At 44.9% G+C, this 18,545-nt stretch overlaps 1 protein-coding gene across 1 annotated transcript in view; it reads right to left on the bottom strand.

Moving 5' to 3' along the window:
- DNER (delta/notch like EGF repeat containing) overlaps window positions 1-18,545 on the bottom strand; it is a 321,696-nt gene that overhangs the window by 190,636 nt on the left and 112,515 nt on the right. Inside the window, exons 2-4 of the mRNA XM_022567889.3 lie at window positions 4,979-5,281; window positions 2,701-2,795; window positions 126-292 (exon numbers count right to left, since the gene is read on the bottom strand). Coding sequence (XP_022423597.2) covers window positions 126-292; window positions 2,701-2,795; window positions 4,979-5,281 — 565 coding nt within the window. The remainder of the gene's footprint in view (window positions 1-125; window positions 293-2,700; window positions 2,796-4,978; window positions 5,282-18,545) is intronic.

The following is an 18,545-nucleotide window of genomic DNA, read 5'->3' as shown; positions in this document are numbered from 1 at the left end:
GAAATTATGCTGATGGCTAGAATTCAGATTATCTGGGCAAAATTCCCTATATACTATCTCTAAACACCAAACCGAGGTTGGGTTGAACCAGATGCGGTTTTGGATACAAGATTTCCATAACTCACCGATGAAGTGATTGTGCCCCAAGGCAAGCATCTCCTCCAAGAGGACGAGGCCCCCGGGAGTCTGGAGGAGGGTCACGCTCCGACCATCTATGAGGGAGCACTGTTGAAATCCCGTGGCCGTGACCTTCCACAGCAAAATCAGTGAGGCAGTGGCATCTTGACGAATTCTGAAAATGAGAACGATGTCAATGGAAAGTCCCTTGCAGAAAAATTCATCTTAGAATCAGGCCATCAAATTCAAAGTAAAAATAAAGACGGCACATACATCCATAAAAGTATTGGGAAATGGAGGAAATGATCTTCTAAACAGGCGCGCACTTCATGCGGACTCACGGCCGTCATTTCCCACACTGTTAGAAACGTCTGTCTCCCGCTTGATCAAAAATATACCAAAAAATCGCTAATAGATAACTCACCTTTGGGTAACAATTTTCATCAATAATAAAAGGGTATATTGAGTTTAGAGACAACTCCTTCCATAAACACACAATATAAAGAGTCCCGCTAAAATTTATTATAAATGTGTAATACAACCCCAAACCACCTGAGTAGTGCTGCTAAAATAAGTGAAAGTGGGGCTTCCCTGGTGGCGCAGTGGTTGAGAGTCCGCCTGCCGATGCAGGGGACACGGGTTCGTGCCCCAGTCCAGGAAGATCCCACATGCCGTGGAGCGGCTGGGCCCGTGAGCCATGGTCACTGGGCCTGTGCGTCCGGAGCCTGTGCTCCGCAACGGGAGAGGCCACAACAGTGGGAGGCCCGCGTACCACAATAATATAAAAAATAAAAAATAAATAAGTGAAAGTGTGTCACCTCCCATGCTTCTGGCCTCCCCTGGTTTCTTCTTGCTTTCAGGATAAAATCCAAAGAATGAGATGTCCTAGACGACCAACCCACCCCAGCCTCAGTTCCCTCTCAGCCTCTGATCCTGCAGTTCCATCCTTGCCACCTGGTGCAATGGCCACAAGGAGCTACTGTCTCTTCCCCGGGCAGGTGCTGTCCCAGGTCCCAGCCTTTGCCTCCTCCACCTGGGAGCTGTGTCATTCTTCGAGGCTTAGCCCACTAGCAACCCCCCTCTGAGACCTTCTGCACCCATCTTCCCGGCAACCAGCAGCTGCCTGTCCTTCCTCTGTGCTGCCAGGGAAGCAGGGTCGCAGTGCACAGAGCTGCTCCCCCCAGGGCAGAGCTCCTGGCTTGCAGCAGGGGGCCCAATAAAAGGTTGATAAATGATCAAATTCATGAATAAATGAAAGTGTAAGAAGCTAGTAAGCCTCCCACGTGAATTCAGCACCCAGAGATCATTCAGCACTCCCATCTGGGTCAGACTCTGCTCTTTCTGTCCAGATCTGCAGCCTCAGAGAGTCTTGGGGAATTTCAGATTTTTTTTTTTTGGTGGGGGGGAGAAAGAAGGCATTTAAAAGGTTAGATCGGAACTACTCAGGAAGGCTTATGAAAGTAAAACAATATGACGTAGACAAGAAAGAACTGGTTTCATAAACATAAAGGCAACTAAATGATCCTGATTTCCCTGAAACCGGCTCTGGACGGTGGAGTTTCATCTTTGGTACGAGCAACGGAACACTTAGGACAGGGGTCCCCCTACTGGCAGAACTCAGAGCTGCCTCAGATGCCACACCCTTCTCCCTACAGGGATTTCCCTGTGCCCGGAGTTCACTGCCCATCCTGGCTTTTCCTACCAGAAGATTTCAAGGCAGGGGACAGGGAATGCAGAGGCAGTGGAACAAACATTTTCAGGGACTCCGTTGTTTAGAAGGGAAGGTGGGCAAAAATGACCCTGTGTTAAGTGAAGAGTGGGTCTCCAGTGCCCACTGCCCTCTTAAAATGGAGCGATGCAGCACACTGGTTAACCAGGGCGAGGGCCATGTGTCCCCCTGTCTTCTGAAGTCCCTGAAGGCTAGAGAGCAAATGTCCGTTTCAGTGCATGAGGGGTAGGATGGGCAGTGCCAGTTAATACCAACAGAGAGGACAGGCGGTGGGAGCTGTCATACAGGTGCGGGGGGCAGTGCTCCAGGCAGCGTGACTCGCCAGCAAAGCAGAGCACCTGGCGCCCTGCCGGGGGCTGTCATCACTGCTTCCCTTTGCCTCCTCTCCATCCCCACCAGTGACAACCAGCCGTGTGTAATCTGAAGGAGCTTAAATTTAAAACACAACAAAACACTCGTCTCACCTTCTTGTTTTTAGAGAGACAATTGTAATGTTTGGGTCTTAAATTTGGGGTAAATTATGCATACGAATTTAACTAATGGTCCACTAAAATCAGAAGAAGCCAAAGAATTTGGGGAGCAAAAGTCACTTGAGAAGAGAAGGGTCTGGCTCTAGATCTTAGCTAAGGCACCTGGGTTTCTTATCTCCCACCTAACTCATCCAATCCAGCCTCCCTGGAATCTTCTCCTCTGAAATCGCTCCCTCTAGTTTTTGAGTGACAGAGGCCACATCTACACATGGAACCATTCATGATTCTCAATGGACTGACCAGTTATGGACCAGTTATGTGAACAGACACCACCCAGCAGACAGTCACAAACATAATCATTTTTAACTGGGAGTTTATTCTTACTTGACTGAAGTGTTCTGTGGCACTTCGAAGGACACCAGACGGCCACCCGCAGAGCTGTTAGAACTGGCATTCCCACAGGCAATATCTGGAATCACCTGGAGGAACAAAGAACAACAGAGAAGACAAGTTATGGGGGTTAATCGTGGTGCAAGATAACATTAGGAAGCAAAACTCCATGAGCTGCCTCCACTCCATTCCTTTGGGTGATGCTGGGGACGGCCACTTGAGAGGCCAAGTGAAATATTATAAACTCTAACCAAAATGAAAGCTTTGCCATTTGAGTTTCTGAAAGGCAAAAGCTTTGCTGAGAGGCATCTACACATTCCCGGGATGACTACAGCTGCTAATAGGATGTTGCGCGGAAGGGCGGAAGATCTGCTCCCCTCTCTCTTTCATCCTGCAAGCAGTCACGGGCCTCTGTTCACTGCTCAGTCTGGGGGTAATGAGGGACTAAATGCTTAGAGAACAAGGAGGTGGCCTTAAAGGACTAGCTTCCATGCCACGGGCAGAAATCTCAATGACTAGGAGAATGAGCTTTCCAGAGAGCAATAGACACGTCTGGTCTGAATGACCGTGCTCTGTGCAGAGGTGTACGTAGGAGCACATGCTAAGGCCAGGTAGCGGGGAGCTGCCCTTTTTTTCCCCTGTGGACCAGACCTTCATTTTTAGGTAACGTGTTCCGGAAAGTATTATACTGATGTGTGCAAAAAAAGGAGCTCAAGGGGGGAAACTGTGTTCATCAGGAAGCATACTGCTAACACTTGAGCTGCGTCCAGTGAGGTGCCTCCGACCTGTTTATTCATTCACTCCTCATGCTGTGATCACTGTGCTCATCCCAGGAATCAGAACAAAAGGGTATTAAAAGTGCTCGCCATCGCCGAATTCACTGAGAACAATACAGAAATTCTCAGCACTTTCACCCCACTCCCAACATGTAGAATGCATTGTCCAGAAATATATTCACGTGTTCCCCTGGCACTTTTAACCTGCTTCTTGAACAGCCTATGAAATAACCGCATGACACGAATATGAGGCAATTCATGTTTACATTTACCAGCTGTAGGATAGCATGCCTTTGAATAACTAGGTTGAAACGGTTGGCTGGGGAGAAATTTTCTTTAAAGGACACTTCCTTGATAAACATGGGACCAAATCTAATTCACATTCAAGAAGTGAGTCATCCAGCAAAGAGATATTAAAATCCTAACTTCAAAACATCCATTACAAATCTGAAATCAGAACAAGTTCACAGTTTTTTAGGTAGGATAAAAACACTGCCCTGGGGTCTTCACAAATTGTGTGGCAGTGAAAAAAAAATGTGGGTCAACTGGTTAAAATCACCCAGAAACATCAAACAAGAAATGCTGCCTCACCTCTTTTATAACAATAATCGAAATTTCTAGACATATTCTTTGGCTCTAAAAATGCAACACAAAGATCTATATAGGTTTTTTTTTTCATTTAAGCTACAAAACCTGTAATAATATACAACCACAGGTCTATATGCAAGTCATATAAAGGACAAGATATGGAGTGGAATGACACTTTATCAATGTTACCACAAACTCAGGTTTTGTATCTGTTCTTCTATTCTTCTAGCTAGCAAACTTATACTTCATGTCATCTTTTAAAGGTCTGCTGGAAAATCCTCAGAATGGGACTTTTGATGAGCTTGAAAATCCAATAAGCCAAACCCAGACTGGACAAGATTCAATGAACAGAATTTGCTGTTGCCAAAATGAACAAAATTTGGAAATCTCATTCTCGAATGCACTGCCAAAATATTTTAAAAAATCAGTGATGACATTTTTTTTTTCTAAATCTCACTGAAGTGCTGCAACTTACCACCGATAGAACCTAAACAATAACAGACAACCAAAAACTGGAGCATAAAATTCCATGAAGGAAAATTAGGTCAATAATGGAGGGTCTGTAATATGTTCATTTATAATATTCTTCATTGAGCTGCCTGTCCCCAAATCTAAGATTATCTCACAGAAATGTATGTGGTTATCATTCCAGAAAATAATTTCATTCATTTGCTTCTCTTGCTTACTCTTTTTAGGCTCACAAAACAATCATAACCGAAACGTCCCATTTACGCAACCAAGAGACATTTACTACACACAAAGGCAGAAAGGAAAAACAGTTAGGCATATCTTTTGTTCAATATGTAACTTCAAGGTCTTGCATTTTTATTGCTGATATCAGAAACACTGGAATTATTTTAACTGTACTGGTTTCTTCCATAAAAGCACATGCACTAAAATGTTCTCACCTCCACTTGATCCCATTTCATTTCTACAACTTTCTGCCCAGTTTTCGGCTGCCACGTTGGCAGGGTGATGGTGGCCTGAGAGCGGGGCAGGATTATGTCAGGCTCCTGGGTGGTGGGGACAGGCTGAAGCTGTCTGGGTGCCATGGACTCCGTCCAGCCAGAGACGGGGACACTGGGAAGTGCCTGTTCACAGACTGGACCTTCATAGCCTTCATTGCAAATGCAGAGGTAGCCGTCGCTGCTGTTGCTACTGCTGCAGTTGCCATGGTGACACGGGTTGCTGGCGCAAGGATCCGCAACAAGCTGAAACGAGACCATAAATGGGTCAATTATTCCCTCATGAGGAAAGTGGCGCCGTCTCTGGGAAATGAGCTCCGTGGCTCAGAGCTGCTGCTCTAACAGAAACGCAGCTCCTGTGGAATGTGCATTTTTAACTACTTGTGCTGTCTGGGGCAGGGGGGCCTCCCAAGGTCATCCCAACATTAACCCTTCCATAGATAACAGGCGTCCAACAAGGAAGTATGTAGTTAGTGGGAAAGAGCCCTCCCCCACCCCAAGGCCCTAAATAACGTTGATTTCAGGAACACTTATTTAGAGGAATTTTCTAAGGCAAAAATAGTTAAAACTGAGGCTCCTTAGGAATATACCAACTTTGATATTTCTAGCTGTCAGTCAACTGATTACTAGGGATCTAAATTGAAATCTCCTCCTTCACATCCTGGACCATTCATTGCAAGGTTCCCTCATGAGAAATGACCGCCTAGTTTATCCCCCCCTACAGATGCACTTACCTACGTCTTCCAATTTCCGACCTGATGAACAATTCTCTTTAAGGTGATGTTATTTAATTAAAAGCTTCCAAAAGGATCAGCTTGCGTGACAATTGCATGCTAGAAGGGAGCATGGTGGTGACTTATATATTAAGCAGAGTTCTACGAGAGTTCCTACCTAATTATTTTGGAAGGTGATTACAGAGAAATGTTACCCTGCTGGATGTGGAAGATAAAATTTCAGTTGCGTATCTGTAAATTGTGCTCATGTTCTAAGGAAAGTGTTTATCGCTGAGTCCTTTGCTGACCTCTGACTTGCCATTTGTTATTACCTGGAGATGCTTCAAAAACAATGTGAAATGAAGCAGCGTAACAATGCTTCTCTCCAGACAGCCCAAGGGTTCAGGCATGTTCACAGAGCTTATTCAGTTATCATTTGCTTCTGTGATAACAGAAAATTAGACCCTGGTTTCTCAGGGCTGGTAATAGAATTGAGTGAATAATAGACAACAGAGAAATGGGACCTTCAATTTCTCTTGTTGAAATGAGTTCATATTTAAACACACATGGATAGCATTCTGCCTGGAAAAACAGCTACTCGTTCTGCTAATGATCCTTGTCACACAATTTCCAGCAAACTCCTTTAGGAAGATTAAGGGATTTGGGATTGAATAAAATGAAGCTCCAAAACTACCACATTGTTAATTCTATACTATCACTTGGCAAAACCTTCACAAAATCTCAGATAAGAGTAGATGGATTGGTATCTGAAGAAAATATTTCAAGCGTAAATAATTTAAAGTATTTACAATCTTTATCAACTCAAAGTAAAATCCAAACTCCTTCCACGGCAGACAAAGCCCTCCCTGATCTGGCCCCTTCCTATCCCTGAGGTCCTCTCTTCCCACACTTTATCCTCTTCCCTTACATTCAACCCCCTTCACCTTCTTTATGTCCCTGCACTATGCCAAGGTCATTCCCACCCCAGGGCCTTTGCACCTGCTGGGCCCTCTGCCTGGAATGCTTTTCTCTCAGACTTTGCATGGCTCTCTACCTCATTTCACAAAGTTCTATACTCAAATGTCATCTCCTCCGAGAAGCCTTCCCTCACCGTGAAATCTAAAATAAATCCCTTTTTAGTTTCCCAAAGACACGTGAGCCCCGTCAGTGCATGGACTTATCTGCCATGTTCACAGCTCTATTCCCAGCATGTTGAGGAACACAGAAAACATGGTAGAGTTTCTTTAAAAAAGCACTGGAAAAATAAAGACAGATAGATCAATCAACATCTGAAAAGCAATGTGTGATGAGGGACAGATTGAATTGCTCCTTTAGTCCTGATACTGTTCCCATGCTTTGGATTTATTTCTAGGAAGGCTTTGTGGAATGGGTATCACCTCAAGAAGGAGGAAGAATTTAATCAGCTAGGATAAAGGAGACATATAAACCAGGTTTCTGATATCAGCTCATCTGACGGTTGACCTAGTCACAAATTAAGACTTTTAGCACATGCCTAAAAACAAAGAAATACATTTAAATCATTTTTAAAAATTGGAGAGATCATTACAAAAATCAATTCTGGAAGTGCAGACCTCCGTGGTGCAGCTTAGGGAATGACAAGGCAAAGACCACCAATCTGATGGCCAAAGATGCCCCAGGGCTTCTGTCCCATCGCCACAGCCTACTGCTGGAGACTGCCAGTCTCAGAGACCATCAAGGTGAGTCACTATGTGAAGTCCGTCCCTTCGTGAGCAGTGTCGGGGTGGGTGCTGGTGGAGACAGCTGGGTGGGAAGGGCAGGCCCCCAGGGCAAGGCCCAACTCACCAGGCCCAGGAGTCAGCTCCACCAAGTGAGGGAATAAACAGCCAAAAGAAAAATAGGCTGAGGATAAACAATACCATCTAAGTGCTGCTGTCTAGGCTTGACAGATGAGAGGAAAGCAGGAAGAGCATGGGATTCAATAAGGAATGACTAACGTCAAAGGCCAGGAGAAACGCTCTGGGTAGAGAAAAGAAGACAGAAGCTAAAAATTAAACTATCAGTTGTATAGATTTCTAAAGGGACTCAAAACAGGGAATGATGCGATGGTGCACACACGTACACACATGTACACACACATGCACTGAATACAAAGCAGGGCGTTAAATGCACTGCGAGATCACTGATCTCTTCTTTAAAATAATCATGTCATATTCATGCTGCTTCCTTGGGTTTTCGCCTAGTTGCTTCACTAACAATGACAATTACCTTCCTTTCTATCCTCTAACACTTCAGACTAGTTTCATTAAAAAAAAACCAATCTTTTCAGTTGCCTAACAGCAAATACAAGATAAAATGCAATCACTAATCTTTAAGCAAAATCTTGGCATCATAAATATTTATTGTAAGTCCTGTTTTTCCGTACACAGCTTATTGAGTTGTTTTTTTAAGTCTGTATGTGTATTTTATCTCACAGGGAAGAAGTCCTGTTACAGAGGTCACTACTGCCCTTGAATCCCATTACATTTGAACTATAAGCAGAAAATAAGCAAACTGCCAAAATGAATAATGAGGCAAAATATCGTAATTAATATACCTGACTTTGGGGATCCTCAAAAGTCAAGGTGATACCTTCTTGGCTATAATTTCTAGCTTCTAATGATGGGGGGGGAAGGGATGAAGACTTTGTAATATCAGCAGAAAGAGCAAAGAGAAAGCCTATGTGTTAATGGCTTTCTGCTTACAGTAACCAACAAGCTCACTTATTAAATGCTGTATGTTCATTGCATCAGATTAATTCATCTATTTAAACCAAATTTTTTCACATCATAGAGCTAAGCTAAAACTATTCTTTTCACATTTTACTTTCAACTTTTCACCTATGTCAAGTAATTTATACTACAATCAAGAGCGCTTATGGGGGTGCATAGAGGGTGAGGTCAGAGCGAAGGTGCCTGCCAGCCCCGGGACTCATGATTTGAAGGCAGTCTCAAGTGACACTTTAGCCGTGACCTGTTTTCCTTCCCTAAACTGAGTGCTGCCCATGTTTTTGGCAATTCCAGTGCCCTCTGCAGTATACAAACAGAAGGATGAAAAGGTCAAACTTAAAACAGGTATAAAAGAGGCCCACTTACAGGGTCGTTAAGATACAATACGTCAAAGCTACCAGGGTCGCTGCAAAGTGCCGCACGTGAACACCTTCGTCTGCCTTACCTGGTGATGGTGAGGCCTGGGAGAAACATAACCACCTCCTGGTGATCCCTCCATGCTAGTTTAGACACTTGGTGGACTTTGTTCCAACTTCTCCTGTACTTTTACAGAAAACTCAACATGGCTGATCAGTAATTCAAGTGCCATTTATCCGGCACATATGATGTGCCAGGTAGGATGCCTAGAAGAGGGGTCAGGAGGATAAAGAAAGCCCAGTCCCAGCCCTCAGAGAACTCTCAGTCCAACAAAAGGGTAAGACACATGAACTTGGACGTGCCCTGAGCCGTCTGTCAACTAATACCCTGCATGTATGCGTGTCAACCATTACAATCGTGTGTTTCATTGAGTTAAAGTTCTTAACACCGAAAAAGAGAATGGGCTTGATGATTGCAGCTATGAAATGAGCAGCTTACGAGCAGGTCTCAGAAACCATCTCTTAGGTGGCAGTGGCAGCTCTCACAAAAGAAGCAGCAGAAAAGAATTTTCTAGGCAAAAATGGAGGCAGGTGAGAAGCCAGCATCCTGGTGACGGCCCTGGTGTGCAGGTGGCTGAGCTGCTTGGGCGAGTTACTTGCCTGCACTGGATACACATTCCTCGCACATCCAGGGGCTGGGGTGGAACATGTCAAGTTCTGCTCCAGCTCTGCGTTTAGGTTCCTATTGACATGACTGTTTTCAGAGGGTCCAGGGGAGCACAGAGCAAACCTGGGGTCACCTCCCTCCCTCATTTATACCCACGTTCAGTGGGCAGAGTCATCCAAGCAATGGGAAGAGTGTCTGAGGAAACAGACGCAAAGAAGCCCAGGATGAGAGCCTACAAACGCTGATGGAACACGCCACTTGGCCCAGGCCACGCAGGTCACCTGCGGGGAGGGAGGGACACGGTGGCCTCGGGGCACTGAGAGAGGAGTGTAGACACAGAAGGGAAATAACCGAGGGGGAGTTTGTGTGTGGCTAAGAAATAAGTAGAATGGGCCGGAGTTTTAGTAAACTGTCTGAGCAGCAGAATCAATTAAGGAACTTTTTTTTTTTTTTTTTGCGGTATGCGGGCTTCTCACTGTCATGGCCCTCTCCCGTTGCGGAGCACAGGCTCCGGACGCGCAGGCTCAGCGGCCGTGGCTCACGGGCCCAGCCGCTCCGCGGCATGTGGGATCTTCCCGGACCGGGGCACGAACCCGTGTCCCCTGCAACGGCAGGCAGACTCTCAACCACTGCGCCACCAGGGAAGCCTTAAGGAACTTTTAATACAGATTTTGATACAGATATTAGTATTATAGGAAGAAGAGGTGACTTATTAAGTAAGGAACAAAAACAAAAGCCTGAAAGCAGGATTTTTCAACTTGTACACTACTGACTCTTTGGGCTGGGTATTCTTTGGTGTAGGGGTTGCCCTGTACATTGTAGGATGTTGAACAGCATCCCTCATCTCCACTTACTGGATGCCAAGAGAAACCTCCCACCAATGATGGCAGCTGTGACAACCAAAAATGTCTCCAGACATTGCCAGTCTCCCCTGGGGAAAAGCCACCCCCAGCTGAGAACCACTGTCTCAAAGGAACAGACTGAAGCATTTTATTCCATCAAAAGGTTTTGAAAATCCATAAGACTCCATAAATAAAGTCAAAAGGCAACAATATGGTGGAGGAAAATATGTACCACCTATTACAAAAGACTAAGTCCTTTACAATATAGATTCCTAGATAACAATAAAAGAGAAACACCTCGGTAAAAAGGACAAAGAAACTGGCAATATGCAGAATGATTTGTACAGAATCATGCCATTTTTATACTACTTTTAAACACAATGTTACATATTCACTTGTACGTGTATAAGTACAAATACAAATTTTTTAAAGTAGAATGGACCATCATTTTAGTAATTTGTCTGAGCAGCAGAATCCTTTAAGGAACATTTTAAAATACAGATTCCCGGGCTTCCCTCGTGGCGCAGTGGTTGAGAGTCCGCCTGCCGATGCAGGGGATACGGGTTCGTGCCCCGGTCCGGGAAGATCCCACATGCCGCGGAGCGGCTGGGCCCATGAGCCATGGCCGCTGAGCCTGCACGTCCGGAGCCTGTGCTCCGCAACGGGAAAGGCCACAACAGTGAGAGGCCCGCGTACCACAAAAAAAAAAAAAAAAAAACAGATTCCCCAGCCCCAAGCTGCTAATCAAAAACTCTGAGGGTGTGGCACTATCAAAGGAATAACTTATCTGGATAATCCACGATGAAGAAAGACCACAATAAAGGGTCATACTCCACCTCCCCTACACTGGAAGAAATGTGGAAATTCTCCCCCTCCCCTCCCACCCAACTGAACTATATGGAGGTGAATGATGGACAGCCCACTGCAGAGGCTAAACAGAGAACAGGTGGAACCCTGGAGGAGGGGGGGTGGGGAGGAACCACCCACCCCAGGGGCCTTGAGATAGCAGGAGAGTGTCTGCATCTCCCAGCTGGGGGAGAGGGACCAGGACAAAGAAGCCCCCAGAACTTGGAGTTTGGGGTTTCTGGAAAAATGATAATAATCAATTGCTCATGAAGTACTGGGATACAGCAGAGAAAGCCTGGGCTTCTACTCCCATTTGAGGGTGATCTTGGACCAGGCAAGGAAGGTTCCTGGGGCTCAAGCTCCTCAGTTGTTAAAGGAAGGGATGGGACCAGAGAACCCTAATGTCCTTTCAGTTCTTCCTATCATGTTTCTTGTCCAAAACAGGAACTGCACTGGTTAGAAATGTCATCTTCATGCTTAAAGACAAATGCACACTGTTGGGGTCCAACTGTCACAGTATTTTTGTCTGAAAAAGGAATTTTTCCCACTTTCTTCAATAAAGATCTCAACTATATTGCAACACCAACTGCTTACCCACTAGGAGTAAAAATGTGCGAAAAAAAAAAAAATCACTACGGTGCTTATGCCAGTAGTAGTCTTGGCCAAGAAATGCATCCCATGAATTTTTTTTTTCCCAAACCCAAATAATAAAAGTGCTCATTCACTTTACTGAAACAAGAACTATGTATCTTAGTGAAATACACTAAATAAGCTTAATTCCCACGTGTTTTGGTATTTCTTTACTTCTGTATTAGGGACTCTAAATTACTTGAAAAATTATTCCAGGACTAATCTGGGCAGTCCACTTTTCCCTTCAATTCTGAGTCACTTTCTTGAAATCAGCCTGTCCTGGTTTTTGCATGTGGGTTGAGTCACATCTGAAAGTAGGCTAAAAGGAAATTACAAGCAGAATTCAAACTTTTGACATGAAATGAATCCATTAAAAATAAACCACTGCTTGTCCAGTTATTTTCCAACTTTTCCATGGTATCTCTTTAAAACCTGATACTTTTAGGGCTTCCCTGGTGGCCCAGTGGTTGAGAGTCCGCCTGCCGATGCAGGGGACACGGGTTCGTGCCCCGGTCCGGGAGGATCCCACATGCCGCGGAGCGGCTGGGCCCATGAGCCATGGCTGCTGAGCCTGCACGTCCGGAGCCTGTGCTCCGCAACGGGAGAGGCCACAACAGTGAGAGGCCCGCGTACCGCAAAAAAAAAAAAACCCTGATACTTTTAGAAATTATCTTGAAATTGCACTCCCTTTGCTGTAGTCCAGCTAACACACACAGTCAATACTCATACTGATGAGTCTTTAATCCCTGCTCGTTGCAGATATATCAAAATTAAATAACTGTTCTTCAGAAACTTGGCAAACCCTTTGTCGCTCGCTCTCCATATTCAACTAAATTCTAAGAGATAACATTCAACTGCATTTACTGGCATGGGCACACCAGCCTCAATGAAATGCTTTTGTTTTTTCTTTTTTCTTTTAATCATTCAAAAACCAGTTCCTTGAATCAGAAACGTACAGAAAAATTCCAGTGCATATATTCTTGTCCCATCTCTCATCACAGACACTCATACATCCCAGCAAACTTTTTTTACAGAACAACGATGTCATGAATACAGGGAATATGTCAACTTTTACCTCCCTGCCTATTCACGAAAAGAAGCCTGCAGCAAAATGGGAATGAAACTTCCTATGAAGATCATATGATCATCTCAACTGATGCAAGAAAAGCATTTTATTAAATTCAACATCCATTTTAAATGAAGTTGTTTAGAAAACTAGGAAGAGAAGAGAACTTCTTTATTCTGACAAAGAGTATCTACAGGAAAACCTTCAGAATGTAATACTTATCGGTGAAATGTTGAAAAAGTTCTCTCTGAAATTGAGAACAAAGGAAGGATTTTGCTATCACCACTTCCACTGAACACTGCACTAAAGGTCCTAGCCAGTGCAAGGAGGCAAGAGTAAAAAGAAGTTACAGGGATTGAATAGGAACAAAACTGTCGTGATTCACAGACTATGTGATGACGTATGCAGATAAGTTAGAATACGGGACTTCAGCAGGTTTGCTAGATGCAAGGTCAAAAGGTTTCTTAAAAAAGAAAAAGAACAATTGCATCTCCATGTAGCAGAAACAAAAACTAAAATCTTTTGAAAGGTGTTGTTTACAATATTTTAAAAATCCCTCGGAATAAATCAAACTAAAGAAGTGCATGGCCTCAACAAAGAGCAATAAAAGAGTATTGAAAGAAATTAAAGAAGACATACACAAATGGAAGGAGAGTCTAGTTAGAGATTAGAACACTTATTTTTTACGAAGAAGATTCAAATTTTCCCCAGTGACCTACAGATTCAATGCAACTACAACGAAAATCACAACAGTGTTTTTTGTTCTTGTGTGAAATGTCCCCAAGTAGCCCAGACACTCCTAAATAAGATGAACAATGTGGGAAGGCTTGCTCTATAAAAAATAAGGAACTTTAAAGCTGCAGTAATTAGGACAATGGAATAAAATGTCAAGAAACAGAATAACCATATATGGACAATTCATTTCTGGAAAAGAGTAGTGTGATAAATATAGTCTTTTCAATAAATCGATAACCATATGGGGAAAAAAATTAAGCTTGACTCCCCCCACACACACCAGACACAAAGATCAAATTGCAAATTGCAGTTGAAACTAATATAAATCAATTATACTTCAATATTTTTTTTTAATTTAAAAATAAGTTTCTAAAATATTTCTAAATAAATAAATGCATACAATGGAATAGATAGATAGATAGATGGCAAGTGGATTGTAGGTCTAAGAATGAAAGCCTACAGGGTGCTATGAAAAACAAAGAGTGGGGCAGTGAACTCACTAAAGGACTCCAGGAGGTCTTTCTGTGTGAAGTTAAGTGTCAAGGCTTAAAGATGAGCTACCCAAGGAAAGAAGAGCAGGAAAGGGGGCTCCTGCCAGGAAGAACAACTGCAAAGGCCCTGAGACATAAAATGGGTGGTATAAGAGGAGAACTACAAATAGTTGTATTTAACTGGAGAACATGCGAAGTGTCTGCCAGCGAGTTTTAAAAGGAGGGCTGCTGAAAACAATGAAGACCAGTGGGTAGTATATTGGACTTTGGCTCTGAAGGCAAATCCATAATGAATTTTAAGGAGAGCTGTGACAGATGAAGCACTTTAGAAAACTCCCTCTAGCAAGAATGGGATGATGCATTTGAGGGGGTCAATCTGGAGACACAGGAGTGTGGGAGGAAGCCAGTGCCATCAGCGGGGTGAGGAGGGCTGCAGGCCACGCGTAGGGCTGGGTCAGCATAGACGGAAACGTGAAGGTGGGCTGGAGAGTCGGTAGGGCTGGAGACTAACTGATTAGGTATGAGGGTAAGACAGGAAAGGGACTGTGCGTGGGAACTCCTGGGATTCTGGCCTGAACAAGCAGGTGAAGGGTAAGGTCACTCACTGAAACGTGGGATTCAGAAAGAAGAGAAGTTTTGAAAGGAGCAGGAAGTCATGGTTTTGGTTTGGGGAAGGAAGGTATTTGGGTGCCTAAGGGACACTGAGCAGGGGATGCCCTTAAGAGACTGTCAGTACAGATCTGGTGCTGGAGGGGGGAAGGAATGAGCCAGTTACCAGCATGTTGCAGGTGGGAGAGGGGTGGCACTGCATACACACAAAATCACTGAGGGTGAGGCCTCACAGAGGCTGGGAAGGGTGGGCTGGAAGAGGCAGGAAACCATTCTCACAGAGGGGAAAAAGGAGTTACAGGCAAGAGTTAAAATGTGTTGAGGGCCCACAGGACCAGGTCCCTTATATGTCTCAACTCATTTGCTCTTAACAATCCAATGAAATAGATATCATCCTCACTTTATCCTGGGAGCTAAGGCTCAGAAAAGTTAAGCAGCTGGTCCAAAGTCACACACAGTAGGTGTCAGAGCTGAGAGGTGAACCGAAGACTGAGTGATTCCAAATTGTAACCTCTTCCCATATTCCAAAGTGTCTTATTTTACCTCGTTAAGTCAAGGAGCGGGTTTGCGAAGGAGAGGGTGGCTAACAGCCAGAGGCCACTAGAGGAAGATAACTCGATTACTGGAAAGGGGACCCTGGGTTTGGCACTGACAAGGGCAGTTTGGGTAGCCAGAGGGGTCAGAGGCCACCTTCCAGTGGGTCAGGAAGAGGAGGGCAGGACACACAGGACACAGAGGAATAGAGGGGACCCTGGCTCCAGTCAGCTGTGAAGGGCTTCAGGCTAAACAGACCCCAAACTCAGCTTATCAGACCTTTGAAAGAACATGAAGTGAGTGCCCTCAGCTCAGAGAGAGAGAAGACGCCCGCCCAGAGGCCCTGGTTCCTGGTTCTGTTCAACGATCCAATTCTGCATACACAGAATGCGAGATGCCTGAAGGCATGCCCAGGAGCATGGAGCCTGTACAAATACGCCGCCCTAGAGGGGGTCTGGGCAGGGTGAAGAGCTGGGAAAGGTCAGAGTTTCTTCTGCACTCATTCAAACAGCCCCAGGAAAACTTGTAGGCGCAAGTGTCTGCTGGATGAACAGCTGACCAAGTTTCAGGGATATGCAGAAGAGCAAAGTCTGAGCCCCAAGAATACAGACAAATGGGGCTGCTCTACCCAGATCAAGTCAGAGAGAGTACAGCGTGTAACACGCCCACAGCAATGAGAGCCAAGGTGAGGGGTCTCAGGGATTCGACCCAGACAAGCCACACCGGCCGTGAGAGAAGACATAGGGGGAGGTGGCTTCTGTCCTGAGAAGAGCTAGTTCACTAAAGTCTGGAGTGGAATCGTCCACACATGTGCGGGATTACACCTTTCTGGGTGACGTTTCCCACCAAACGAAAGAAGCGTATTTTGTTTACGTCTTTTTTTTTTCCCTAGGAAATGTCTTTGTCATCTGCCAACTCTGTAACCTGTGTCACAACCTGAGACACACATCCTCAGTGTCACCTGAGATGGACAGGTAGCTGCCCTCGGCAGGAGGCCCTGGTAAAGATCACACCATCAAGAGCAGTGTCAACTGTATCCCTAATTTTTTGCCTTTTCCATCTTTTTTATTGAAGTGAGTTGATTTACGACATTATATGAGTTTCAGGAACTGCGTCCCTATCTCGAGGGTTTCCTGCACCCAGAGTTCCCGTTCCTGAAATATCCTGAAGCTTCTGGCAAAGATGATGACGCCAGCTTGCCTTTGCCCAAAAGTAACCTCAAGGTTCCTTCCTGACGTTTCTCCCAGATGGTGGAGCAGCACGAGGATTCCACGGAGACCCTCCAGCAACAGAAGCCACACGAGGCCACAGGAGCCAGGGAAGAGGCCCAAATACAGTAGCCTCTGTGTTATTCTAATGGGTTTGGTTGCCATCCTGGAAGCTTTGGGAAGCCAGTGAAATACATCATACCAGCGTGGGGACTGGAGTCAGTCTCCCACTTTCAAAAGAACCTTTTACGCTTCTTAGGGGCCCCAAAGGTAGTCTCCAAATATTAAAATATGTTGATTTCTTCATTACTTAAAATAGTTGTAAATGACAAATGACAAATGCTACCCTACTTCTGTAGGGTAGCAGGGAGCTGCAAAACCAGGAACGCAGTAGGCACTCAATAACTATTTATTGTCTGAAACAGAGAGGGTATTGCTTTCTTTTAGACCATTCTTCACTCGGAGCCCATACCTGCTAGGCTTGATAGCCCGGATCCTTAAGAAAAGTTGGGGGAGAATTCTAGGATACTGTGAAACCAGGGCACAAAACCTTATTTGGTGGGCTTCCCTGGTGGCGCAGTGGTTGAGAGTCCGCCTGCCGATGCAGGGGACACGGGTTCGTGCCCCGGTCCGGAAGGATCCCACATGCCGTGGAGCGGCTGGGCCCGTGAGCCATGGCCGCTGAGCCTGCGCGTCCGGAGCCTGTGCTCCGCCATGGGAGAGGCCACAACAGTGAGAGGCCCGCGTACCGCAAAAAAAAAAAAAAACGTTATTTGGGAAAGGCTTTTGCTCTAAGCTGTCAAGTGTTCTGTATGCTTGTGTACCTGCCTGGCCTCTTGACCACTTTGATGTGTGCTTTTCTCTCTGCAGGCACAAAAATTCTCTTTGCCCTCCTTTCAGCTTTCCTAAACTTAAGCGGAAACAGCTGCTCTAATTTTAATAGCCATCTGCTCTGGAGATGGGGACAAGAATCAGTGGCCCTGCGGATAAATCTCAAGTCTTCCTCTTGTCCAACTTCATGTGCCTGGAGGTAAGCCTTCTAGAACCAGCAAGCTTCATGTAGGGATCTTCACTAAGAAGAAAAGCTAGAAAGAAAAAGAAAAAATGAAATTCAAACCATCAAAAGAGCAGGGCCTGGATACCCATTAGCAATTGTTTTTAAATCCACAAAAGCCAAAGACCCCCAAAGAGCATGCACACTCATATTAGTCATCTCGGGGCACAGTTGCAAAGAAGCTCTCTGATTGGCTAACATCTACTAAAAGGCCAAGTGTTTTTCCAAGAGGAAGCTGAGAGGACCTTTAACGTTATGAAAGACAAAAGAAGCTAAAGAAAAACTAATAAAGGAATAGAACAGGGCTGAGAGTGGAAGAGGTCATCCATGAAAGCCCTGCCAACCAGAAACAGCCATGGGTTGTGAAGCACAGAAAAGAGGAAGGTCACAGAGACTGGAGTGTCTGCAGCCTGGGAGTTAGGGCAGGGAGGGGAGGCACAAGGATAGAAAACCACCACCTCCTTAACTGTGCAGCCCTACGGACGGGGGAATGCTTTACCGGGAAGCAGAAGAGAGAACATTCAAAGTGCCTTCAATGCATTGTCTTTAAGACACAGAGCGGTTTCCTCGACCATGACGAGCTAAACCTTAAACCAGCAGAGAGCTGGCGTCTGTATAGTTATGTCTACAGTGGTACAGCAGAGGCACTGTGGCCCTGAAGGCACTCAATACTGATAATACAAATGATCTCTTTAAATACACAAATATTTAGCGTTTCCAATTTAGGCATGAAATTAGAAGAGTAGAAAACCACACTGGAAAAACAGTCAGTAAGACATAACCATGTAGAATTAAGGGTTTTTCAGCAAACTAATTTTCGAGCACAGAGCATCCTCTGAATTGTTTTAGTATGCTGATGAAACCCATCACATGTAATAACGCTTGCCAACTTGGACCATGTGAATTAAGTTACTCATAAAGATTATAGACACTGCCACTTTTCTTGCATATGTAAATACTACAGGCACACAGAAAATAAAAGCTTAATTGATGGGAAATTTCATTATTCAGG

This window comes from Delphinapterus leucas, chromosome 8 (genome assembly GCF_059928025.1).
Source record: "Delphinapterus leucas isolate spDelLeu-1000000601 "Yukka" chromosome 8, BTC_Dleu_Yukka2, whole genome shotgun sequence".
NCBI lineage: Eukaryota > Metazoa > Chordata > Mammalia > Artiodactyla > Monodontidae > Delphinapterus > Delphinapterus leucas.
Note: the sequence above shows the minus strand (reverse complement) of the source record. Positions and strands in the feature narration are given on the sequence as shown.